General features: G+C 36.2%; 1 protein-coding gene across 1 annotated transcript; it reads left to right on the top strand.

The window, feature by feature from the left end:
- Positions 1-16550: 16550 nt before the first annotated feature.
- Positions 16551-21381, top strand: LOC145072159 (synaptotagmin-2-like). The gene is made up of 11 exons (XM_079018543.1): positions 16551-17036; positions 18501-18599; positions 18846-18896; positions 18997-19120; positions 19231-19349; positions 19480-19581; positions 19828-19979; positions 20070-20316; positions 20399-20749; positions 20832-20963; positions 21052-21381. Exons 1-11 carry the CDS (start codon positions 16926-16928, stop codon positions 21181-21183), a joined length of 1620 nt encoding a protein of 539 aa, XP_078874669.1. The 5' UTR covers positions 16551-16925; the 3' UTR covers positions 21184-21381.
- Positions 21382-27774: the final 6393 nt, after the last annotated feature.

Below are 27774 nucleotides of genomic sequence, written 5' to 3'. Positions count from 1 at the left end.
CTCCCCGATCAATAATTGTACCCATTCCATACTCCCGGAATAGGGACAATTAACTATACCCTAATCCTGATTTGATCCATACTCTCGGATCTATAACTGTGTCCAATCCATACTCCCGGACTAGGGACAATTAACTTAGTCTTAATCCATATCTGATCCATACTCCCGGATCTATAACTGTGCCCAATCCATACTCCCGGACTAGGGACAATTAACTTAATCTTAATCCATATCTGATCCATACTCCCGGATCTATAAATGTGCCCAATCCATACTCCCGGACTAGGGACAATTAACTTAGTCTTAACCCATACTCCTGGACTAATAGCAAGTTTATCTCTTTACTTGATCCATACTCTCGGATCTAAAACTAACCTCTTGGTCTAATCCGTACTCACGGATCTAAAACTAGCCTCTTGATCTGATTCCTACTCACTGATCTAAACTAATCTCTTGATCTTATCCATACTCACGGATCTCATCTACCCATGTCCTACCCAACATATTTGTAGTTACAAAATACATATACAGTTTAACTCATTAAAACCTATATAGTTCATGTATTCCACCAACATCTCAAATAAACAACAATATATAAACACATACCACGTATTTCATAGCAAATACTTAATATTTATGTGTTAGAAGAAAGTGACCAAACACTCACTTGATCAGAAGATGATCGGACAACACTACGGCTCTTCAAGTAGACATCCTTCGGTGAAACCGGGATCACTTCACACACCGGGTTTCTCGCGGGCAAAGCTTCGGTTCGGAAACTCTTTTCTTCTCAGGATCTTTGGACTTCGGGACTTGCTTCGAGTCTCGGGAATGATACCGAGGCTTCAGGGGTACTTCTTTGCATGTAAATCGATGCAATATAGGTGAGAGATGAGAGAATGAGCAACCAAACTCGGTTGGCCCTTCAAATCTATTTATAGGGCAAAACTGGCCCTTGCCACATCGTGACACCTTTTTACATGTCGTGGGCTTGGTCTTCACTGCATGCGTCATCGCAAGTTGCATTTGGGGGACTCCCGGAGGTGTCAGAAGACTTGCCACGTCGTGGCACTGCTTGCCATGTCGTGGTATCTGACAGTTTTGGGGTTTCGCGCCCCGAACTTCAGAAATTCATAACTTTCGCATACGAACTCCGTTTTCGACGTTCTTTATATCGATGTGTAGCTGAGATTATGATCTATAACTCTCATTTAGACTCCATTGTCTAATTTTGACTTTATTTTTAATATAAATCAAAGTTGTAGAAATCGCTCGACGTAGGCTAATCGGTGGACTGGAGTTAAGGGATTAATTGGTTAGACGGGGATTAATCGGGAGATTAATCGGAGACCATTAATTATTAAAAATATTATTAAAATTTTAATAAATATAAAATTAAGCCTAATAATATAAGTAAACAAGTTAACAAATAATAAATATGTAATACATAATTTACATTAATAAATATAACATTGAGAAGACCCTCATGAGGTGTTGTGCTATATGATACAAAAGTTTCTTTTAAGCATTTATACAAACACTTGGCATTTTAGTTAACTTATTACACAACTAAGTTCATTCAATCCACCAAATCATTCTTTTCATATCGAAATATATCAACTCCAACAATTGTATTCCATGAGTATTGATCAATAACAATCATCAAAGTTATCGACACCGATTCCATCCATAAACAAGAAATCAATATATATCATTGATTTTCAGAGCAATTATTGTGAACCGAATCTAATCCTAACTTCAATCAACTAAGAGTAAATCAATCAAGATTTAGAATATAAGATCGATAGAAAAAATCATGATAATCAAACAAGTTTTTAACACGAATTACATTATTCAATTAAAGAAAATGTGATGAGAACAAACGAGTTGATTGCATCGATTTTATGAGTGCTCTACGTCCGATGCCATGTAATCTGATCGTATATCTGTTTTCACCTCGACTATCTGTTTTGGGGACGAAGATGTGTCGGAATCCTGAAGATTGAGTCGGTGTCGTAAAGTTGGGTATGATTGTGTCTACTTGAATATCTCTTCAAGTATTGCCCGATCGAGTTGTCTTCGAGTATCACCTGAGTTGTAGACCGATGCGTCTCTCTAGATCACACCTACAAGCTATGGGTGTGGAAGCGATGATTGAAGACTTGAGCAAGCTGGAAAGAAATGACATTGAATAACTAACCTTCGTTAACTATCATCTTCCAATCGGAGTTGAGATTGAAGAACTAACCTAATCGAGTTTTATACCGAGAATCCCAAACACTCTCTGAACATACCAAACAAAAAATAGAAGAAGAAGGAAGAATGAATTGTTGATTTTGTTTTGGTGTTGTTGATCAAACCAAATAAAAAGAAAATGAAACAAATAAATTTATCTTTGTGTGTTCCTATGTTTTTTTTCAAATGAGTATCCCACATTGTTGGTGGGATAAAATATCAAGGGAAAATATTTCTATAAAAAGGGTCGAAGGCTTATTGAAATCCATATTCAACTATGCTATGGGCCACCTGTCTCCTTTGAGCCCAATTTTGGGTCTAATTTTGGATCCGATTTGGACAGGTTTTGACCGATATTGATCAAAGCCGATTTTTTACCCTCTAACCCCTATTCGTAGGCGGTTGGAGGCGGCCAAGCGCCTAGGCGCCGAATAATCAGCCGCCTAGACCGATTTTTACAACCATGATATAAATATATTACTTATATATTATCTTTAGTAGGCCGGGACTGGAAAACTCCGTTCGAAATTCATAACTCCTTCATCTGAACTCCGTTTTCGTCTGTCTTTTTATCGTTGGACTACTATCGAAGACATCTTCGACTCTCGTTTAGATCACTAAGGATAGATATCTATCTACCTTAAATTCACTATTTACGTCGCGTTGGGTCGTGCCGGTTCTGTCGCGAAACTTCGACAGGTCATAACTTCTTCGTTATAACTCGGATTTTGGCGTTCTTTATATGCACGGAAACCTTGTGACATATGCTAAAACTTGGTTAATATTAATCCTTCTAAATAATCTTCCATCAAAAATTCATTTTTGATGCTTATCGTCTCTAAATTGACTAGCCCGGATCTACAGGCGTTACATTTTGCTTCTTGGGTGCGATTTCAAAAGAGGAACTCTCTGTTGGGTTCTTTTAGTCCATTCAATTGGCTCGTCAAAAGAAGAAACCTACCAAGAAATCAAAAGTACGACTTTATCTATTATGTCATAATGAGTTGCATAGATTAGTTGAGTTAGATCCATTTGTTTCAAGTGCAATAGCTCAGATTTATTTGTTATTTTTGATGCCCTTGTTTTTGGTATATGACAAGGCGTGAAACCCATCAGTGGTATTAGAGCGTAGGTTAACTCAATTCTATTGCACTTAGAGTTTGTCTTGTTCGTATGTTAGGGTGTGTATGTTTGGGGTTTCTATTTTAAATCATTTTAAAAGTCTATAATTTTCCTTGATAAAAATCAAATTTGGTTATGCTTGAAAAAAAACGATGTTTTGGTTGTTATGCCTCTTCGCCACGTCGTGGTTGGCCCTCCACGGCGTCGTGGATTCGGTCGATGATGAAATTGGATCGTGACTACTTTCATCACCATGTTGTGGTATTTTGTTGGCCACGTCGCGGTTCGCTGCTAAGAACCTAAAATAATTATTTAATAAGCCACACGGTTTTTGGTGTGCCACGATGTGGCTATTCCTTCCTCACGCCGTGGAACTTGAAGTTCCAGAATTTTCTAAATGTGTTCCTTATTTTGGTTGCTCATTCCTTTCTATTTTAAACACATCCAAACTAGGATTTATACTAAAAGATAAATTAAAGTTGATTTAATTATAATATTAATTAAAAGACAAGATTAGGACTTATAATTTAATTGTTGACTTTTAGTCAATAAAATTAAAAGATATATAAACCCAAATGTGTGTGTGAATATATATATATATATATATATATATATATTGTAAAATCGTATTTATATATATCACATTAAACTACAAACATTACGTCCGCATCTGTTTCTTAAATTTGCATTGTTAGTCTTACCACGACTAGGTTCATCCATTTTATTGTTATAAGGAAGGTTTAAGGTATGTCTCTTCAATTCCTAATGAGTTTGGCTTTTAAGTGACATTTATTTCTCGCCACCCTCACCTCTTTCTTGTGTTTGAAGTGGATTTACCGAAAGAGTTTGATAGGACAATTTTACAAAGTTAAAAGTATTAACTTAATAAGTAATAGAACAAAATCACATATTATAATAATAATAATGTGAAGCTTATGCTTCTCATGGAAATTAAGCCTTGTGGTATATTATTGTTGACATAAGCATGTATGGCTTACCTGCTTGTCAAGAGAAGAATATAGTCATAGAAAGTTATATGGTGGTCGTAATTTTCAAGTGTTACTTGAGCTAAATCTCATTGTAACTTCGCATGGTCGATTCACCATTTGGATTCATGATCCTCGGCTAATCCAATCTTGATTGTCAACAAGCATTAGAAGAGATTAACTGTAACACTCCGATTCTCAGGTATTGAATTATGTTGAATCTTTTTAGTCTTTGGGTCTACTCGACGAGTTGGTTGCCCTACTCGTCGAGTAGCAGCGGGTTGGTCCACGTGTTTTAGTGACCTACTCGCCGAGTCCAAGAAGGGACTCAACGAGTAGGATTTGGCATATGAAACCCTAAATCTCGGGGTTTTGCACCATATTTAAAGAAGAACAAGCCTCCTTTGGCCTCTTTACAGTCCATTGAGAGTCCAGAAAGGCCCTAACTCGTGTGTGTGTGTGTGTGTGTATTCTTTGGAGGTTTAAGCTTGGAGGGGAGTTTTTGGTGAAGGAATTACTTGGGAAGCAAGCTAGTTGAAGCAAGAGTTTGAGGGTTTCATGTTCTGCATCAGAAAGGGCTCTCTTGAAGGTATTAGATCGTTTTTCCCTTGGCTCATTTTCTCCTAAACCCTTTTGTGCATGAGTTTAGGAAAGGGTTTTTGTGTTTTTAAGCCAAGATATGAAGTTGTAACTTCAGATCTGGACTCCCCTTGGCTTCTAGATTCATAAAGCCACCAACCTTGTCTAGTATGAGCCTTACCCCAAGGATGTGATTTCATTGCAAGCTTAGTTATGCCATTTTATGGTCTTAAAGCCTTGCATGCACATAAAGTTTGTAACTTTACATGATAAGCATGCCTAAGGAGGTTGGATCAGCAATTTGGGGCCTTGGCATGGCTTAAAAAGTGTCTGCATGGTTAAAGGGTTGAAGGGACTCGGCGAGTCATATGAAGATAGGCATTGAACTCAACGAGTTGGATGAACAACTCGGCGAGTCCGATGAAGAGTATCGTAGACCCAACGAGTTGGATGAACAACTTAGTGAGTCGGTTAATGTTTCCCCAAATTGATGAATGCGTGTGAACCTGTTGAGTTGCAAGAAGGAAACTCGACGAGTGGCCCTAGGGTTCGATCGCGAACCTTAGGAACTCGACGAGTCACTCCGGAGACTCGGCGAGTGAACGAGTATCTCGAGGAACTCGGCGAGTAGCCGAGGGTACTCGACGAGTAAGGGTCAACATGGAATGTTGACCTTGACTGTTGGCTTTGACTTGGACCAGGGGTTGACTAGTTGACTTATGGGGTACCTTGAAGAGTTGGGAACTTACGAGTATGGTTATACTATGATAATAGGTGGTGGAGTTTGTGGCAGTGATCCGAGAGTTGGAGTTTATTTACCGAGTCGGCATTCGCGATGTGAGTTATCCTCACTATACTAAAGGGTCTAAGGCACCAAGGTCGGCCCATTGAATATGTTATCCTAGTAGTGTTAGTATGTTGAGTATGAAGTTAATGTTGCATGCTCAGTGGTTATGCCAGTTAGGTAGTCCTGTAGGACTACCTGTGTTATATGTTTATCAGCTTGCTTAGTGGTTATGTTATATGTTGATATGTTATGTGGGATGGGTTGAGGTGGGACTGCTTCATGCGGTAACCAACAAACCCGGGAGCATTCCAGTTACGGGCTAAGGGAGACCCGTACTATGGGCTCGATGGCAAGCCAGATGTGAGCTCCTGAGTCGAACAAAACTTCTTGCTTAGCAAAAGAGACACAAACGATCGGGTAGCTCCTGAGTCGAAAAAAACGTGAGCAGATATACCATTGACCAAGAAGGTCCCTATACATACGCACAAATTACACATAATCAATGCAATTAATTATAGAGCAGAGAAGAATAAACACGTACCAGCCACAATGTTTGGTGCTGCCCGAGCCTCCTCGGAAGTCGACTTAACTGCGCGGCTCTTCACCGCTGGAGCATCCGCCTTAGCAGGGCGGCCATCAGTAATCCTCATCGTGGCGGGCACAGGCACCGCCACTGCTCCTCCCCCTCCCTACAACCTAGGATAATCGGCCCGCTTATGGCCAATCTGGTTGCAATGAAAACAAATTAAGCCCTTCCTGAGGCAATCCCTGCTCAAGTGGCCCTGCTGACCACATGCGTAGTATCCCGAGCCTGTTATCCGACAAGCTCCACTGTGCGGCTTACCGCACTTGGCACACATGCCCCGGCCCTGCTGGCCCCTACCGGATGAATCTGAGGTCTTATGCTTTTTAGCCTGACCTACTGCTGTCTGTGCCTGCTCAGCTTCCACTTGGTGCGGAAGTCCAACTCCATCTCCCGCTCACGGACCTTCTCCACCATCTCATTCAGGGTTTTGCACCCCTGTGAAGCTCACAAACTCCCGGATATCATCCCTCAACATGGAATGATACCGTGTCCTCCTCATGTCCTCATCGGTAGCGTATTGTGGGATTAACAATGCTCGTTCCCGGAATATGGCGGTGATCTCCGCCATAGTCTCGGTAGTCTGTTGGAGCTCCTGGAACTCCCTGACCATCCTCTACACCTCAATGGCTGGTGCAAAATCCACATCAAATCGCCGAACAAACTCGACCCATGACATCTCAACCACACCGGCTTCTCCCACCTAGCTAGTAACCTCTCCACACCAGTCTCGAGCTCTATCTCTCAGCATATAAGAAGCAAAACCCATTTTTGCCGCATCGGAGCAAGAACTCGTGCACTGGGCGTTCTCGATATCCGCCACCCAGTTTCGGATGACAATAGGGTCCCTGACCCCGAAAAACTCTAGCACTCCGCACGCCTTGAACTCCCATAATGAGGGAGCTCGGGCCCCAACCTAGCCTACAACAATCTCGGCTCTAAATACCCTGAGCCTCTCCTCCATAATCTCCATCATACTCCCCTTCACCGTCCCAAAGATAACTGGCATAACGTCAAGGATGCCCCTGGTAACCTCTACTGCAATAAGCTCAGGCAGCCTCTCGTCGATGACCTCGGTAGTGTCACCTGACTTAGCCCCAGATTCAGATCCCGATCATGTGCCGTAAATGTGACATCCCCAACTTCATGGCTAGGAAAGACCGATTTGTTTATGCTTTGTTTTTAAAATCAGAGTAATCGTTTAAAGAAAATTGTTGCGGAATTTGTTCCCAAAAAAAATATGATAAAGTTTTATCAAAGCATTTCTTAAAGAAAAGTATTTTCATTATATAACAAAATCTCGGGATGTCATGTTCGAATACAGAAAAAAGCATAAACAATATAAAATAGACCTTACAACAGTTATTTATAACTACTGATATATAATCCAAAATCTCTCGTCAAGTCCACCAACTTATACCCTTGTGTCATTACCTGTAATACAAAGAAAAATGAGTGGGTCAGGTTTGGGAGCCTGGTGAGCATATAGGGTTTTCAACCCACAATAATACATTTATTATTCAATCATCAAACAGTCAACCCACATACCCATCCCCATATCTCCTTTATTTATTAAGGGTTTACCCTAAGAACCAATTATCCTTCATTCATTCATTCCTAAGGATTTACCTAAGGAATTGGCACGAAGTCCATTGCTGCCAAAGTTTATCTATCAGATACTAAATCCATAGCTATCAGGCGCTAACTCCATAGTCACCAAGGTTTTACTCAACATGCACGAAGTCACATCGTCACCAAGGTTTATCAAATAGGCACGAAGTCGCATCGTCACCAAAGCTTACTCAATAGGCACGAAGTCACATCGGCACCAAGGCTTATTTAATAGGCACTACGTCTCATAGTTGCCACTATTTCATCTACCCATGTTCTACCCAACATATTTGTAGATATAAAATACATATACAGTTTAAATCATTTAACAACCGATATAAAACATTCATTCCAACCATCTCAAATAAACAAACAATATATAAAAATATAGCACGGATTTCATAGAAAATACTTCGTATTTGTGTGTTAGAAGAAAGTAACTATACACTCACTTGATCAGAAGATGATCGAGCAGCGTTACGACTTGTAGAAGTAGTATTCTTCGGTGAAACCGGGAGATCTTCACAAAAACCGGGCTTCTCACGGGCAGAGCTTCGGCTCGGGAATTGCACTTCTCAGGATCTTCGGGGCTTCGGGACTTGCTTCGGGGCTCGGGAATGATACCGGGGCTTCGGGATATTTCTTGCACGAAAAACGAGGTAAAAGGGGAGAGAGAGAAGAGGAAAGGTGCAAAGAACTCGGCTTCCCTCGCATCCCTTTTATAGGGGTTGGAACCTTGGATTACGCTATGCGTAATCCTAGGTACGCTATGCGTAACCCGAATAAGTCCGGTAACTCCCCCCTTCATATAATATCAGATTTTATATTTAAATTTAATATTTTAATTATTTAATAAACTTCAAGAATTCATATCTTCCTCATACGAACTCCGTTTTCGAAGTTCTTTATATCCACGCGTAGGTGAGACTACTCTCTACAACTTTCATTTAAACTCCGTCGGCTAATTTTGAATTTATTTTTATTATTTATTTTTAGTAGGCCAGGACAGGAAAACTCCGTTATAAATTCATAACTTCTTCATCCGACATCCGTTTTCGTCTGTCTTTTTATCGTTGCACTACTAATGATGAGATATTCGATTCTCGTTTAGATTGCTTCGGCTAGAAATCAATCGATCTTGAATTCGAGTTTCGGGCTGCATACTGCTAAGCTAAAACTTAGAAAAATCATAACTTCCTCATACGAAGTCAGATTTGGGCATTCTTTTAATGTACGCTCTCGGTTTAACGAACTCTACGACTTTTTTTTTAGATCACTAAGGCTAAATATCACTCTAACGTAAATTCACTATTTACGTCGCACTGTGTTGTGTCGGTTCTGTGGTGAAACTTCAACATGTCATAACTTTTTCGTTATAACTCGGATTTCGACGTTATTTATATGTACGGAATCCTTGTAACATATACTACAACTTAGTTAAGATCAATCATTATAAATAATCTTCCATAAAAAAGTCATTTTTGACGCTTATCGTCTCTAAATTGACTAGCCCTAATCTACGGGCGTTACAGTAAACCATAATGATCAGAATGGCCAAATAGGGGATCTTTCCACACCGGTCCTCCTCAAAGCTTTTAGATCTAACATTGGTTCGGCTATAGGTCCTATGCTTTCAGTAGTACGGGCCCAATACTACCTTCTACACCTACCTGTACCTTCCCTAAATCTCTACTGATAACTCCGATTCGTCCCAAAACAAATCATATCCCACAGACTACCGTATATCTCAAATCCTAGGCAATCCTAAGATTTTCTCTACTCATATCAATCCCATCAATCATAATAGGTTGCCTTTATGCATGTAAATTATACAAAACAAGATCAAATAGACTTTCGAATAATAGATTCTACACTAGGACCACAACCAGATGAGGAACGGGAAATAAGGCCAAATAAATCATTCTAAGGCTATAAGTTCCCGACCGTATACAATTTTATGAGCATACACATAGCAAGAACCATACGATTACCATAACTCAAGTATTAGTATTACATGGCTAACATATTGGGGAAACTACTTACTTGGCTCGGACGATCACACACGTTGCACTCTCCTCTTTTCCATTCTTTAAAAGTTTTAAATTTCATTATATTTTTGAAAACAATTTTTACCATTTCCTTAGTTTGAGTCCCGACGCACCCGAGGGCATGCCTAAATCCCTCAAACCAAGGCTCTGATACCAACATGTAACGACCCAATTTTCAAAAGAAAATTTTCATTTTTAATTAACAAAAAATATTTCCACAACCATGAGGTTTCCAAATACAGTTGTTTCCAAAATTCATAACCATTACAAATTTATTTCAAATCATCAGAGTGTCCCGTAAAATGCCCGAGAGAGAGTGAACGCCACGCCATCAAATGTTGCCCTTGCCCTTGGGCTCAAATGTACCTGAAACAAATCCACAAACGGTAAGCGAATGCTTAGCGAGTTCCCCAGAGCATGCCCCACACACAATCCACATAACACATATCATGTTAGCTATAAAAGCTATCTCTACCACATAAGCCATGCATACAAACATATAAGGATGTCTTGGGCTCCTCCCAAGGTCTTACTTCAGGATGCCATGGGCTCCCCCACATGGTCTTACACCCAAGTGCCATGGGCTCCTCCACATGGGCTTACATCCAAGTGTCATGGTCTCCTCCGATGTTCTTTGCTTGAAAAGCCATGGGTTCCCCCATATGGTCTTAAACCCAAGTGTCATGGGCTCCCCCATGGTCTTTCCCTACAAGTATCACATATATAGCTAGTATATTACCAAACATATCTAACTATCATACCACATATCTCTACAACAAGCATACCACATATCTCTACACAACAAGTATATCATCTATCATGAAATAGGCTGGCCTTGGTGCCTTAGACCTATTGGTATGGTGAGAAGACTCACCCCTCGTGAATGTGGAACTGATAAGCTAAGATTAGCTAATCCCCCACGTGCTGCTCCAAATCAACCACCAATAATCATCATGTGATCAACTCATCAAAATCCCGTAGACACCCTTAAAGTCAACCCTGGTCAACAGTCCATGTGTACCTCTACTCGTCGAGTTTTCTGAGTAATTCCTCCACTTGTCGAGTTACTTGTGTAACTCGCTGAGTCACTCCGAAAACTGATGAATACCGAACCGAAAAACCATGAAACTAAAAACTCGTGACAACCGACAACTCATGAAACCGAAAACTAATGACAACCAAAAACTCATGAAACCGCAAACTCATGACAACAGAAAACTCACTTGAAGACCTGAAAACAGGTAAACCTTATTCGACTCGTCGATTCAACTAAGGGAATCGACGAGTTCCTTCAGTCTCCTTCAAGTTCAGCCCTTTCCAGTGGGATCTAAGGTCCCAAACTCCAAATCCAAACTCTCCTAGTGTATATACCACGTAAAATTGCAAACTTTACGTGCATGCAAGGTCCTCCAAGGCTATAACTTCAAAACTAGGATTCCTACAAGGTTCTCATGCATGGAAAGGGGCTAAGCTTGATAAAGTGAGTGACTTTATGTCCTTGGAGACCTAGAGAGGTCCAGATCTAGAACATTTCCTTCTGATAAGTCCAAATCTGAGTTTGACCTCATTTTGCATCCAAACGTGACCACATTCTACCAGGAAATGAGATCTAAGTAATTAGAGACCAAGGTGGTAACTTTTTACCTCTAAATGAATGCTCACAACCCGAAGATGTTGGATACCAAGCTTTCTCCCTCCTTCAAGCTCTTCTATCCCCAAGTTTCCTTCTTCAAAGGCACAAATTTCACTCTCTAAGGTCCATACACACTCAAAGAAGCTCAAATATGCGGCTTGGATTTCTTTCTGGACTGTAAGGACGACATGGGAGGCTACAGTGAACCATAAGTCCTTTAAATAGGGTACCAGCCCCTAAAATTTAGGGTTTTCCTCTGCAACACCTACTCGTCGAGTCGGGCCTTCCGACTCGTTGAGTAGGGTCGAAATCCCGTGTCCACCAAGATGTCTCTCCTCGACGAGTTGGACTCCCAACTCGTCGAGTCCACGTACAAAACCCTAAAACTTAATTAAGTAATACCTAGAACATATGTTACAAATACGGACTATGAGCGGAACATTGATGTAACTCGATTCGAACCGAAAATGACTACGAGTCTCCTATCGAGGTCCAAACGCAAGTTATAGACCGAAAATACATATCAAGAATAGCCATAACATATTTCATATGAACCCCCTTTTGCTTCCAAGGTCATCCAAATAGCCTCTCTAGGAACACTATCATACGCATTCTCCAGGTCGATGAACACCATATGTAAATCCTTATTATGTTCTCTATATTTCATTATTTCTACATAAGACATCTAAGTAGGTGAATTGCCTCGGTCGTCGATCTCCCCAAAATGAAACCAAATTAATTTTCTGAAACAGTCATGCCAATACATAACATTCTTTCAAGCATACAACAAATATTTTGGAAGCATGAAATCTACTCGCAAAATATAATTTTTAGAATGCTTTTACTTGATTTTTATGAAGCACGTTGTTGTAATGAATACAACAAAGTCAATTGAGGATCATGTTATATATTAAGTCATCTAGTACCCCCTACATGTGACATGATTGATAAACCGTGAAACAAGTACCAACTAACCTAGTTATTTGAATCACGATGTACTAGTGAAAACATGTATTATATGTATACAGAGACCATAATGTAAGGGCTAAGGATACCCACTTGATTTGAAACCATTTTAACTGCGTATGCTTTGCTGAATGTTTGTAATTAAGGTTTTCAGCCAAGAAGAGTATCAAATTCTAATTGTGAAATTGTGTTTCAAAGAAACCAAAAATATATATGGGGACCATTTTTAGTATTTCACATTTCATAATAACCACTTTGTTAAATACATTGTTAAAAAGATGATAATTTTGTTAAATGGATTTTTATCATTATGTGATTTCACTATATGCGAGACCTTCTTTTGGATGATAAACCTATACACGTCGTTAAGGAGCTTCCGTTGGTCACTTGCTTCACTGCCTACCTCATTCCTGCCTCAGGTTTATGCATGAGACTTCAAAGGTAGGTTTGCTTTTGTAGCCACTTCTTTAACTTATATGTCGTAGTTTCTTGCCTCCTTCACACACCACTTCAATTAGCAGGTGAGTCGCTCCTATTTGCAAACATCGTTTTCCTTTGTCGCCACATCTGCTTCGTTTTGCGGCCCTGCATCACTGCCTCATGTTTCCCTTTTATCTTTATATTTTCTCCCTTAACAAGTAATCCCTACCAAACACATTCTCATGTTTATCTCTTGAAGAAACATGTGCAAGGTTTAAAGTGCCCAAAGCTTCAAAATCGACATGTTTATACGTCAATCTTGATTCACGATTGTATATAAGGGTTATCATCAAGCTTCTTGCAACCCGCTTGATTTCAAGGTTTGTATTCAGCTAGTTGTTCTTTGGTTTACCTTAATCTTCATATTAAAAAGACAAAACTTCAAAAATGGTCCCTGTGGTTTCCAAAAATATCAAGTTTAGTCCCTAATTTCAAAAAACCTCACAGATGGTCCCTGTGGTTTCAAAACTTTTAACATTTGGTCCTTCCGGCTCACTCCGTTAGCATTTCACCGTTAACTCATTTTTTATTATTATATTGCAGGGATATTTCCATCATTTTACCGCCAGGGACTATTTATGATGTTTTGTTTTATTTAAAAAAAAAGAAAAAATATATTATCTCTCTCTCTCTATGTGTGTGTGTGTTATCCTTTAAACCACCCAACACCACCATAACCCACCACTTCCACCATCTTATACCACCCTAAACCACCAAAAACCACCACTAAAACCATCAAACATCTTCCTTACACCTCCTCAACCTCTCACCCATCGAGCTATGTCCAAAAATAAAGGAGAAAATAGGGCGTCAACCACCCACTGCCACCACCAAACACCCCACTGCTTCCACCCTTTTCCGACTGTGCGATGTCTAGAAACCCTTCTCCACCCTCCCTCTATTCCCCTTTGCCTTCGACTTCACCGGAAAAAGCAAGAAAAACCGACAACAGGAGGATGTCGGCCACCTGCCATCACCACCGATTCACAACCACCACCACCCTCCACCGTGCTGCTGCCTTCTTTCTCGTAAGTCCACTCCAACTCTATTGTTTCGTTCGTGCATCACCAATTAACCCATTCTTGTTCAAATCGTAAAGGTCAAATGCTTCGTGGAGCTCATTGATTCATTCCTCAGCAGAAATCTTTCCGTCGCCATTGGTTTCGAAATGGCAAAACCTCTGATTCCATTTCGATTCATGTTCAAGCTCAAGCGCCTACAACCTATGATTACATTCTGATGCCAATTATCAATTGAACCGCACTCTTTGTTAACATCATAATCGAGCTTGATCAGAAATCATATTAACACACTGAAATCAAAAAATTGTTTCTAACATAGTGCTTCCACCAGAAAAATGCAATCAAAACATGAGCATATCAAATTAACACACCTGCAAATCAAATCTTGAACAGATTAAACCTGATTGGAACGAAGGAGATGGTGCATTGTAGTCGCAGGAGGTACAAGAGCCAACACACACACACACACATACACAATTGTAGAGGACTTTCACCCACTAGGGAATTGATTTTAGTTCTGAATTCACATACGCATACATGATTTCATCGGAGCCCTTTGTTTTCTCAAAACTGCACTCGAGTTCGTTGCTTGCAAAATTGATATCTTCAAGACTGATTATGTGGTCAAGGATGTTAATGGGATGGTTCATAGGATGTTAATCGAAATACCAAACCCTCGATTTCTTATCATACATGATGAAGATGAAGGACAGGGACATAGATAAGTCTGGTAGGAAGAGAATGGGTCGGGGGGTTAGGTTTAATATATTTCTTTTAAAAAAAACAAAATATCATAAATGGCCCCTGTTTAGTAAAATGACGGAAATACCCTCCGAATATTATAATCAAATAATAGTTAACAGCTAAAATCTAACGGAGTTAGCTCAAAGGACCAAATGTTAAAAGTTTTGAAACCACAGGGACCATCTGTGAGGTTCTTTGAAATTAGGGAGTAAACTTGATATTTTTTAAAACCATAAAGACCATTTTTGAAGTTTTATCTATTAAAAAACAATGACAATACACCCCCCCCCCCCACAAGGGCACTGTTCATTTAATTTTTATGTTATCAGACCAAAAAGGCTAAATCCAGATCATGTTACAGCTTTTACAAAAATATAATACTAAGATATAAAATAAACATCTCTCTGTAAATAGTGACTTTGCCTCTGGTCATAAAAGATTCTCATATTTACACTTTTTATCCTACATAAATTTTAATTTAACAGTTTTCATCATTCATAATTTTAAAGTTAAATTATTACTATTGTTTAATTTGTAGTTTTGGTCCCTTACTATATTTTAAAGTTATGTTCCTTAACATAATTTATTTTTGTAGTTTTCGTTTTTATTAATTTCCTTAAGATACATTTTTAAACCTTATTTCCGAATGCCTCCTCCGTATATAATTGTTTGGAACGAATTTTATTTTGACAATTTTGTGGTCTACTTGATATGGTATAATCGTCACCGTGTCATATGTGGATTGTTGACATTTGTAAATCATATTTTATATACAAATTGCAAATAGTTATCATGTGCATTAAAGTTATGTTTTTGGTTGCTTACATAACTTTTTTTATAGTTTTCGTTTTATTAATTGTAAACGAGTTATCCGACGCAACATGGAGAATAACTAGTTTGGTATATTTACGATTAGCCCTTGAATTTCCGTTTGTTTGGTCAGGTTAGCAAAATCTCTATATTAATAAAAGAATAGTTTTAATATCATTTTGTCATGTGTCACTCTAATACAACTCCACATTAATATTATGTCATGTGTCAAACAGGGGCGGACGCAGGAATACACAGTAGGTGTTGCCGAGTTTGAAATAGGTGTTGCCGATGTAGAAAAATAAGGTAAAAAAAATCGAAAAATCGAAATTTTTTCCACTGCGGACAGAAAAAGTAGGTGTTGTCGGTGCCACACCGGGACACCTACTAGGTCCGCCCCTGATGTCAAAGAGATATATCATGCAAATCACTATCACAATTAATGAGGTTAGAGTTTTAAATAATAGAATTTAGAATTTTGATAGAAACATTTACTTTTTTAATTATATGTTAAATTTGAAGTTATAATTAACTTTAAAATTTGGTATATTTATTAATTAACATATTATTTAAAATTATTTATTTAAAATAATTCATTAATAATTATGCATTTTTTTGCTATGAAAATTAAATTAATTTATAATCATGGTTTCTACGGGTTATAAACTAATTAACTAATAATTTAATCAATATCAGTAAAAACTTTCAAGTGGATATTCTCAAATCTCAAATCTACATGTAAAATCATTATTGAAGGGACTTTGTGCTTTTTTTATTTTATAAAAAATAAAACATATATTTTAAGGGAAATATATGACCCTTTACATAATATAAAATACTAAAAAATAGCAAATTCACTATGCGAAACAATACAAAAAGCTTAGCTTTAATGGTGTCCGTTTTAATGGGAATCAAGAAGATATTTATGGTGACCAATCCGACGACTCTCTCACACGCACAATCACCTCAGAACACACACTGCTCTTCATTCAAAACGGGAGCACAGAAACTGTTGCCGACACACACATTAAATCCCACCAAATCCGTTAGGTAATGGATCCAAAAAAACCATCCATTCTCCCTCTTCCAACTCGAATAGAAACAGTTTTCTGTATAATTTATGTGTTTTTCTGACAGAATTCCAATTAACACGAGACCTGTGTTTGTTAGTTCTTCCTCTTCGCCTCTCAGATTCATCTTCATTCTTCAGTAAGCTGTCACAACTTATTTACCGAGAATCTTCGGTAAGTGTTGTGAAGAATCAGTTGTGATTAGACTAGATTAGCAAAGGGGATTTGGGGCAGAATTTGGGAGTGAAGATGGGTGTCGTTAGCACAATTATGGGGGCATTTGGTTTTGGAATTGGAGTTCCAACTGGGCTTGTGATTGGGTACTACTTGTTCATTTACTACCAACCAACTCATGTTGAGGTTCGTATAATCGTATTATCTTCATCTTCTTCGATCTTTCTTTCTGTAATTTATATGATTCTTTTCATGGTAATTGTCGATTCTCCAAAGTCAACTAATACGTTTCAGTTTGGGTTTTATGTGTATTTGGTTTTGCAGTTATAGGATTTTTGATCTAATTTCTAAATTAATTCTGAAATAAGGATTGAAATGTCCTTTTTATCCATTCTTTTCTCAATTTCTACCAAAAGGTCGAGTCAATTTTAGTACCAACAGATAGGAATATCTTTTAAACCTATAAGTTTTGTGCCATTCACATAAATTAGGAAAAATCATCAATTGATAAAAAGAAAAAAGATAATTATAAAAATGACCACATCACTATAGTAGATAAATTGTATTTTTGTATAGCATATATATATATATATATATATATATATATATATATATATATATATATATATATATATATATATATATATATATATATATATATATATATATATATATATATATATATATATGTCACTTGTACGGACATTTAACTTTTGACTAAAGTATCATAAAAAACGCTTTCTTGAAATTGGAGACTTGATTTATTTTGGACACTTCTTGAAATTTCAAAAAGTTAAACAAATGAAATCTAACATAAAAAAAATTATTATTATTGTCAAATGTAATGTTATAATTGAATTTGAAACATATCAATTTTAGGATTTTTAATTTTTTTTTTCTACTTGTCATTTTCTTGTGATTTTTATTTTCTTAAATTTAAAATCTATTAAATTTCAAAATAAATGTTTAATAATAGTTTATTTCCTTTCCATTTCAAATCTCCTAATATTAGAATTAAAGCTTAAATAACTAATATCAAGCATCCAATTGATTCTATCATTCCAACTTTATACTAAACTTTTATTTTTAATAAACATGTGTAAACATAGGTCTCACACCTATTTAATCAATAAATAATAATATTTTGTTACATAGACTAAGAAAAAGGTAGAATCACAAAAATATTATTGATAATTAAAAGAAACAAACTAACTTTTTAATTTAGATTTACATGACTACAATGTTTGAAAAATTATATTTTGTACTATTAAATTAGTTTTGTTTCGGCACTAGCTTTATATTATATCAAAAGTAAAAGAATAAATAAATTTGGGATTACACATTGCAAACTAGGTAAAAAAACATGTTTGGAGTCCAAAATGGTTCATTTTTTTTACTGAAATTTAACAAAAGTTGAAAGATTTAGTGATTTACCAATACCAAAGTAGATTCAACATAAAAAGTATTTCATTCAGTTTGAAAAAAAAAACAGTGATAGTAAACCTTTTGGATGTATGAAGCGCGAGAAAAGTTTTTTTTTTTTTTCAAATTGTTTTGGTGAAAATGAAATCGAACTCTAGATTAAATATATATATATATATCAAGTCAATTAATTACTTATTGTGTGTTTTTGTTACTTTGAATATCAAGACACCAAAAGTACGACCGTTAGTTGAACGAGATACAAAGTCCCTCGAACAGATGCTTCCGGAAATACCAATGTGGGTCAAAAATCCTGACCATGACCGGGTATGTATTCCTCTCTTTATTATGATATATGAATCTAATATTGCATTCCCGGTTCAAAATCTAACATCCAAGTTATTTATCTGACAGCTGATAAATAACTTGAATCGTTGAAAGAATAATCTGATAAATAACTTATTTATCAGATTATTCTTTCATATCTAACGTCCAAAAGTAACTTGTTTGACTTCCAAAAGTCAATGCAAATTGTTATGTGGTTATTTACATTCACTCTTTTATCGTATACAGGTTGATTGGCTCAACAAGTTTATCGAGCTAATGTGGCCATATCTAGACAAGGTGGTGGATTTGTCTATAATTTTAATCAATAGCATGCATAAATGGTCTACAAATTTATCTATGAATAACAAAATACATATTTATTTATTTTTTCTTGTAGGCGATTTGCAAGACTGTGAAGACTATAGCAGAACCGATCATAAAAGAGCAGATTCCAAAGTACAAAATAGACGCAGTCGAATTTGATACACTTACATTAGGCAACCTACCACCCACATTTCAAGGTTGTTAATAGTAGGAAACATTCAGAGTTTTGAATTTTTATTTTTATTTAACACGTAAAAATTGATTTATTTATTTTAATATTTTATGGTTACGTTGTCTGTTTTTACAGGAATGAAAGTTTATTCTACGGATGACAAGGAGTTAATAATGGAACCATCATTTAAATGGGCTGCTAATCCCAACATTCATGTTGCTGTTAAGGCCTTCGGGTTGAGACCCACTATTCAGGTATCCATGATTATTATTATACTGTATATAGATAAAAAATTGTAATAGTTTTATTCTATTCAAAATAGTAAGAAAAAGACATAAATACCCTTTTTATGTTCAAATTATATGAGCTTTTTTCGTTTCTCAGGTGGTGGACTTGCAAGTATTCGCTTCACCTCGTATCACCTTAAAGCCATTAGTTCCGAGCTTCCCTTGCTTCTGTCAAATTCTCGTTTCTCTCATGGAGAAGGTAACCTTACCTAAATCCTAAACCCTAGTAGTTATATCCATTCGTTCATGACTCATTGTTATTAAAGGCGTTAATTTCAGTTAGAACTTAGAATCGTATGTGTACGTATATACGGCTATCACATTTTTCTGCAACACAAAAACAATAATTTCTCATCGTTTCATGATTTATCACCTCAAAACTCAATGGAATCAAAGTATATTTCCTATATTTAGCGATTCATATCTAATTTTCTTCGAATTTCAGCCTCACGTTGATTTCGGACTAAAACTTCTCGGAGCCGATTTGATGTCCATCCCTGGCTTGTACAGATTCGTTCAGGAACTTATCAAAACCCAGGTCGCAAACATGTATTTGTGGCCTAAAACACTCGTCGTACCAGTACTCGATCCTGCAAAGTAAGTATCAATCAATTAACCAATCGTATTATCTGATATATATGATCGATTCGAATTGTTTTTTGTTGATTTGATGTATGAAATTGTCAGAGCGATGAAGAGGCCAGTTGGAATGCTGAATGTAAAGGTTTTGAGGGCGATGAAACTGAAAAAGAAGGATATTTTGGGTGCTTCGGACCCTTATGTAAAATTGAAGCTCACCGAAGATAAGCTTCCCTCCAAGAAAACCGTTGTCAAACACAAAAACCTTAATCCGGAATGGAATGAGGAGTTCCATTTAGTTGTGAAAGATCCGGAATCACAAGCTCTTGAGATCATCGTATATGACTGGGAACAGGTATTTTGATTTTTGAATGTTATAATCTTGACTATATATATAATTTTGACTTTTATGGTCAAACAAAAACTGGATGATGTAGGTGGGGAAACATGACAAGATGGGGATGAATGTCATACCACTAAAAGAAATAACACCGGAAGAACCAAAAGTTATGACTCTTGAGCTTCTAAAAAACATGGACCCAAACGACACACAAAACGAAAAATCTCGAGGTCAAATCATGATTGAATTGGTGTATAAGCCTTTCACAGACGATCAAATCCCGGCTGAAAGTAAAGATGGAGAAGTGATCGAGAAGGCTCCAGAAGGAACCCCAGAAGGTGGAGGTTTGCTTGTTGTTATAATCCATCAAGCCGAAGATCTTGAAGGCAAACATCATACCAATCCATCTGTTCGTATGCTTTTTAGAGGAGAAGAAAAAAGAACGAAGGTAATTTTCCTTTCTATAACAAGGGTAAATTCGTCATTTTACCATGACTTGGGATGAAGAGTTTGTTTTATATGATATGTAGCCTGTGAAGAAAAACCGTGATCCGAGATGGGATGAGGAGTTTTCATTTACTTTAGAAGAGCCACCAACAAACGACAGGATGCATTTTGAAGTCGTGAGTACTTCTTCAAGGATGGGTTTAATTCATCCCAAGGTATATAAAGAAAGAATCAATCTTATAATTTCACCTAAAAGGATGATTTTTTTTATGTGATTTGACATAATGTGTACATATTATTTAGGAAACATTGGGTTATGTGGATATACAACTTGGGGATGTGGTGAGCAACAAGAGAATCAATGGAAAGTACAACTTAATTGATTCGAGGAATGGTAAGCTTCAAGTGGAGTTGCAATGGAGAACATCATCTTAAAGAAGGGTAAAATTGTCTTTTGAGAAGAAAGAATTTGAACATATGGAATTTTTAAGATTGTACCATCATCGAGTTAAATGTTTGATGGTATTTGGCGTGTTGTCATTTGACTTTGGGCTTGTGAAGTGTGTAAGTTATGTCTAATAAATGAAATGTTTTATGGGTTATTTATTATAAAAGTACAGATTATTAGCGACTCGTTTAAGCTTTACTTCTTATGATAAATTGATAATAGTAGTCACTACTTTGGTGTTTACTTCAGATCTTATTTCTAAATATTTTCGCATCAACATGTTACATGTTGTTTTTTTTTTTTTTTTTGAGGGTAATTCGACCCGATGGATCAGGAATATCTGGCGGGCCACCAGAGGGGCACCACTCACCACCAAAGGGAACGAAGAATCGAACCAACGCCAATCCAGGGAAAATCCCCAAAATGTGTGCTCAGCCAAGAGTAGAACTCTTGACCTCATCCACTAAGGCCTATAACCCAGGATGCATCACAACCAGCTAGGCTGGTGATCACATGCAACATGTTACATGTTAGTAGTAATTATAATTTCGATTCATATATCTTAAATGGAGTCAATTTAGCTTATATTTTTCGAATTGAAAGTTTAAATATATCAAGATTTGTGCAAAGTGTATTGAAAAGGCTATATTTTTATTCTAATATTATAGTCCTTAAATTTTAATCGTAACTAAAACATGAATTATTTATAAACTTCAAAAAACTATATTTTTCTAGTTTGTTTTAGGTAGCATATCTTAAATTTTATGAAATGATGAAACTTAAAGTTATGATATTATTTTTTTTAATATGACGGAACATATATTGTAAAATTTATTAAAATAAACTTGTCATGTGGTTTGAAATACTTGTATGCTTAATTGCTTCGTAACTAATTTTTTTTTTAAACTCCGAATGATCCTTATGAATTGGTTTTGTAACCTTTTTTTTAGTATCTACCAAACTTAAAATGACTATAATGTCCTTATATATCTATTTTTTTTCATAAATTATAGTTTTTATTTATTATTTATAGGTTTCGAAAAATAAATATGGCTCATCTATGCCACCACTCCATCTCTAACAAATATCTTCTTCATCTATGCTACAACAATTCATTAACGTATACAAACCCTAGAAGTATGTGTGTGTATGGGGGTATCAATTTAAGCATCAATGAATTTCCTCTGGGTCGATATCTGTTGACGAATTTTAGTTTTCCTTGCGACATCATATTCCTCTCCCACACAATAGTTTTGAGGAGGGGGGGGGGGGGGGTGTGTTGTATTAGGTTTTTGACGAATGAGGAGGTATGTGTTTTTCTGATTTTTGTGCAATTCAAAATCAATTTTAGTTTCAGCAAGTGCACAAAATCGAGAAACATGTGGAGTTTTTTTTTCTAGGTTTAAACATCGATGTGGGTGTAATTTGTAAGAACTATCTTAGATTGTGCAAAACTTTGATTTTCAGTTTCATCAAATTTCCGGTTTATGTTACTATTATTATTATTATTACTATTTTTTTGGGGTTATGATTGTGGGAACTATCTAAGATAGTTCATTGATTTTTGGTTTCCTTATTCATCAATTGTGTATGGTTTTCTTTTAATCAGATGTTTATTGTTTTATTGTTCATGAATTGTTGATAAGATAAATATTTGATGGGTTGCAGGTAAGATGAAGAAGAGGTGGACATGACAAAGCGATGATTTTTTCAGAGAATAGAAAGGAGATGGGGGACTGGGAGGAGGCTGAGGGGTGAGTACATATACTTCGATGAATTTTTTTTTTATGTGTGCAAGTTTTCTAGCAAGTGGATGTTGTAGACGGTGGAGAAGGGTAAAGATTATAGAGTGTGGTCGTAACGACGAAAAAAGAACATTATATTAGACTGACATACGAGTGTATTGAGAAAAATGCTAAAATTGGTGGGGCCAATATGTTTCATAAACAATTTTCTTATTAACTTAATATTATTAATATTAAGGTTAAAATGGTTATATAATTTGACCGTATCAAAACTAAAACCAAATCAAAGCATATGTAATGTTCGGGTTAAAAAATAAAATTAAAGTTTATCTTAAACTACATGGACCATTCGTGTAATTACTCAATTTATTACTATGCAATCTCAAGAGTTATTTTAAAAACACTAAAATCTAACCCCTAAAAGTGTTACTTTCTTTGACTCCTTTTTTGCCTTTTGATTCCTTATAAAATGCACACCTTTTTATCGGTCCATACTTTTAGGTGTCTTTCTATGACCCTTTTGTGGAAACGAATTTGAACACATAATTTTTTTTAATAAAAATAACAAAGAAAAAAAAAATATAAAAAGTCATATTTCAGGAAAATGATGGTAGAAGATTGCGCGAAAAGAATGTTAGTCATTTTAATTGTTTAACCCTCCAAAAAAGGACAAAAAAGCACAAAGTGTTTTTATACCTTGGTCGCAACTAATAAGATTTATGTCACAACAGTGAATTTTTCAATTTAATGAACGGATATTTTGATAACATATTAGACACTAAACAAAAGTATATTATAAGCGTTTTACCTTTTTATACATACCTCATCGTATAAAATAAATTTCATCAAAACTTTTTGCTAGTAATCTTGAATATACAATTATTATAAAGACAAACTAAAAGAATTTACGTGCTTTGTCGCGAACGGAAAAGACCAGGATTCAACCAATTGTATACAAAAGCATTGATTTTAAGTGCAAGTATATCGACAACTTACATTTCAATGTTGTGTACATCACATCTGTTTTCATATTTCACACTTTCCCAGTCTGAACTGACATGCACAAACATAAGAAATACAAACCTCATTTTCACTTATTTGTGTATCATAGCATCCTATTTTCATTTGTTTTTGTTAGATCCTTGTACTCTCCATCTTTTTCTTGGTATAAGATTGTACTTTGAAAAATCTACCTCTAATTATAGCATTGCATTATAGCTAACAATAAATACCAACTTATTTTTATTTATTTGTTTATTATAGCAACCTATTTTTATTCCCTCATGTTATAACATTCTACTTAAAAAGCTACCTAACCATAACAATGTCCATAGTCACATAGTTCGCGGTACCCTTCGGTATGGGAACGAGGATCGGGAACGCGGTTCGCTAGGGAGGATGTATCGGGTACGGTCGGGGGTAGGTTCATTTCGGTACATCCGATACTTCCCGGTATGGTATACCATAATATTTGGTACGGTGTACCCATTTTGAAAACATAATTCCAAGAACAATTAACTTAGTTTGTAACACACTAATACTTCAACTCAAATTGTAACATTCCAACAACTAAAACCTCAAATCAGATTGTAACACACTAATTTTGAAACGATAACAAATTTCCAAAAATAAAAGTAAAATCAATTAAGTGATTCATATATTATTTGTAATTATGTTGTGGATGCGAAATAGTCTAATGGCCATGAATTCATTGTTTGAAATCAATTAAGTGATTCATTAACTAACGTGAATGTGAAGTTATGAACCGACTGAAATCAATAAATTAAGTATAATCAATAAATTTGTAACATCCATAAAAAATAAGCCAATTTAAAAAAATTTTAAATATCCAAAATACCATTAATTATTACAAAGTGTTCTCAAAATAGTTTAAGCATCAGAGTTCCCAGAAATCATAATCATAAATCGAGGAAGTGTACGGTCACGCCTTCGCCTTCCTGCGGACATCCGTTGTACCTGAAACAATAATTGATAAACGTAAGCTCGAAGGCTTAATGAGTTACCCCCAAAATACCAACCTCATACAACCATAAACATATCATATAACAAACACAGAACAACCATGCATCTCGAGTCTACAGTGTGACTGGTCCGCCCGCACCGGGCCTTCAGTCCACCTGGTCCGCCCGCACCAGGCCTTTAGTCCACTTGGTCCACTCTCTGAGTCTACAGTATGACTGGACCGCCCGCACCGGGCCTTCAGTCTATCTGGCCCACTCTCCGAGCCTCGGCACGTCTGGACCGCCCTCTCGGGGCCTTCAGCCTATCTAGACCGCTCGTCGGGGCCTCGGCACGTCTGGACCGCCCTCTCGGGGCCTTCAAACCAATTTTTAGTATTATATATATTTTTCAAAGTGCAGTTTCATAAATGAGTAGATCTTTTGAAGTATAATATTTTTCTAATGATAAAAAATAAATGCATGATGTTATGATGGGAAGAAATGGAAATAAATACAATTTCTTATCCGATATTGATTTGTTGATCTCATCAGCTGTCCGAGACCCAGACTAATTATGTTGGAAAGGTTGATTATGCTGCAAAATTGAAATGGATAAAATTAGTACACCAAAAAAGAATATATATATATATATATATATATATATATATATATATATATATATATATATATATATATGTAAGAAATAACAACTTACTTTAATTTATTTTGTGTGGTATAGCATCCTACATATAAGTTTTTCAACAACAACATTGTAATTATAATATTTTCTTTATTAAGACACTGTAATTTGAAATAACTAAATATAACATTCTGCGTTTAATATTTTTTTTAATAGAACATCACACTTGTAATTTTTTCACCAAAATATAGTAGATAAAATTTTTGTGTTTGGATGATATTGTTATATTTTGATAGAGTTTTTAAAAGTACGATGTTATAATAGGAAGAATATAAGTATGATGCCATAAGAAACAAATAAAAGAAAGTACATTACTAATATGAACATCCACAACATTAACAACCTGCTATGTCATGATTATGTTGGCCTGTCGCTAATTTATCTACTCAAATACTATAATTGTAGTAATTACCTGTAAAGATGACTTGAATCCATCATACTCCTACAACTGTTTAGTTTCAACAAAATTGTTAGTATCACCGTCTAGGTTAGCTCCACGTCACTACATTCTAGTACCTAATTCATATAAAATACCTCAAAACTCCTGAAACAAATAAATAAAAATATTAAAGTTAACAAATCGTAACATTTCATCTCAATCGACTTAAATCAAATTATTCTAACGTTATATCAAGAAAGCTCCCAACGCCTGCATGAAATAAACGATTGTAGTGGAGTTGCCTTCTCCAAGGGAAGTTAGACCGATTCCTTGAACATCATAATACACATTTTCTCTCTCTCTCTCTCTCTCTCTCTCTCTCTCTCTTTAAGTTCATTGAAAACAAACAATAAAAACTAACATTTAATTACACCCAGATCGTAGAAGTAAAAAAACCTAAAACTTTCACACCCATATCATCACACAAAGAGATGATTGAGAAAATTATGTCGATCAAGAAGGTGTTCTTCATTGTGCGGTGTATTTGTCATGAGAGCAAGAGGAAGAGAAATTGGTGGAACTCCCAAATCTACTCTGCATCTATAAACACATGAAGAAAAAGTATGGGAATAAGCACAAAAATTGCTTTAAGATGGGTATGAAACGAAATCGTGTATGAAAGATGTACCTCATCTGGTGATCTTCAATGAGATGGTAGAGAAAGATTTCAAAATTTCATGTCAATCAAATTCAGAATCACATATTCCGGAACACAGATTAACCAAAAATAACCTAGCAATACATTTTCATAAAACATCCCAGAAATTATAAGAAGTCAGATGACAGTGAAGAAACTTGATCCAAAGAGAGACTCTTCAGTTCTTTTGTTGTTTGTAACACCCCCTATGACACGTATTACAATATTGTCTGCTTTGGGCTCTGACACAAAAACTTCCTAGGGGTCACCCTTCCCGATACCACTCTCCCTCGGGCACGGTTAACTACAAAGTTCTTATGGGATCTGTTACCTTAACAACTTTAAAACGTGTTGTGACATGGAAGGTATCCACACCCATTATAAGGAATTTTTAGTTCACCTTCCCAGCCAATGTTGGATTAGGTGTAGGTAGCTACCCACCCTCACCTTCCCATTATAGGCTTCGACGTCTTTGTCAAACACATCGAACCATGCCCTAACTCTGATACTGTTGGTAACATCCCCCATGGAACGCATCATAATATTGTCCATATTGGAACCACCCAACTTAGTGAAGGTGGGTTGCACATGATCCCACTCGGTTGGGTAGGTGTACTAAACATTCCTTATAAGGGGTCGACATACCTTTCCTATCACAACATGTTTTAAAGTTGTGAGGGCAGCAGATCACATAAAAACTCTGTAGTTAAGTGTGTCCGGGTGAGATCATTTCAAATGGGTGACCCTTGGGATTTTTTTATGCCATAGGTTTTCATTTTACTACCCCATCATGTTGTGGGGTGTGAGAGAAAGAGGTTTCAAGTATAACTCATTTACAAGAATAGAAATCATTTATGAAACCAGATGTGAATTCCCTTCCGTTTTCACTCATTATCCTCTTAACATTTCTTCCAAATTGTGTTTCAATAATATTGCACAAAGTAACCATGTGATGGTTGGCTTCATGTTTGTGTTTAAGCAAGACTACCCATACTTCTCTACTAAAATCGTCAACAACGGTTAAAAATAGTGTACCCGTGTGAGTGAAGGTGTACGATAGTTTCCCCATATATCACAATGTATTAAATTGAAACAT

Source organism: Lactuca serriola, chromosome 9 (genome assembly GCF_051521515.1).
Source record: "Lactuca serriola cultivar US96UC23 chromosome 9, Lser_US96UC23_V15, whole genome shotgun sequence".
NCBI classification, from domain to species: domain Eukaryota; kingdom Viridiplantae; phylum Streptophyta; class Magnoliopsida; order Asterales; family Asteraceae; genus Lactuca; species Lactuca serriola.
The sequence above is the reverse complement of the archived record's forward strand: the minus strand, read 5'-3'. Positions and strand labels throughout refer to the sequence as shown.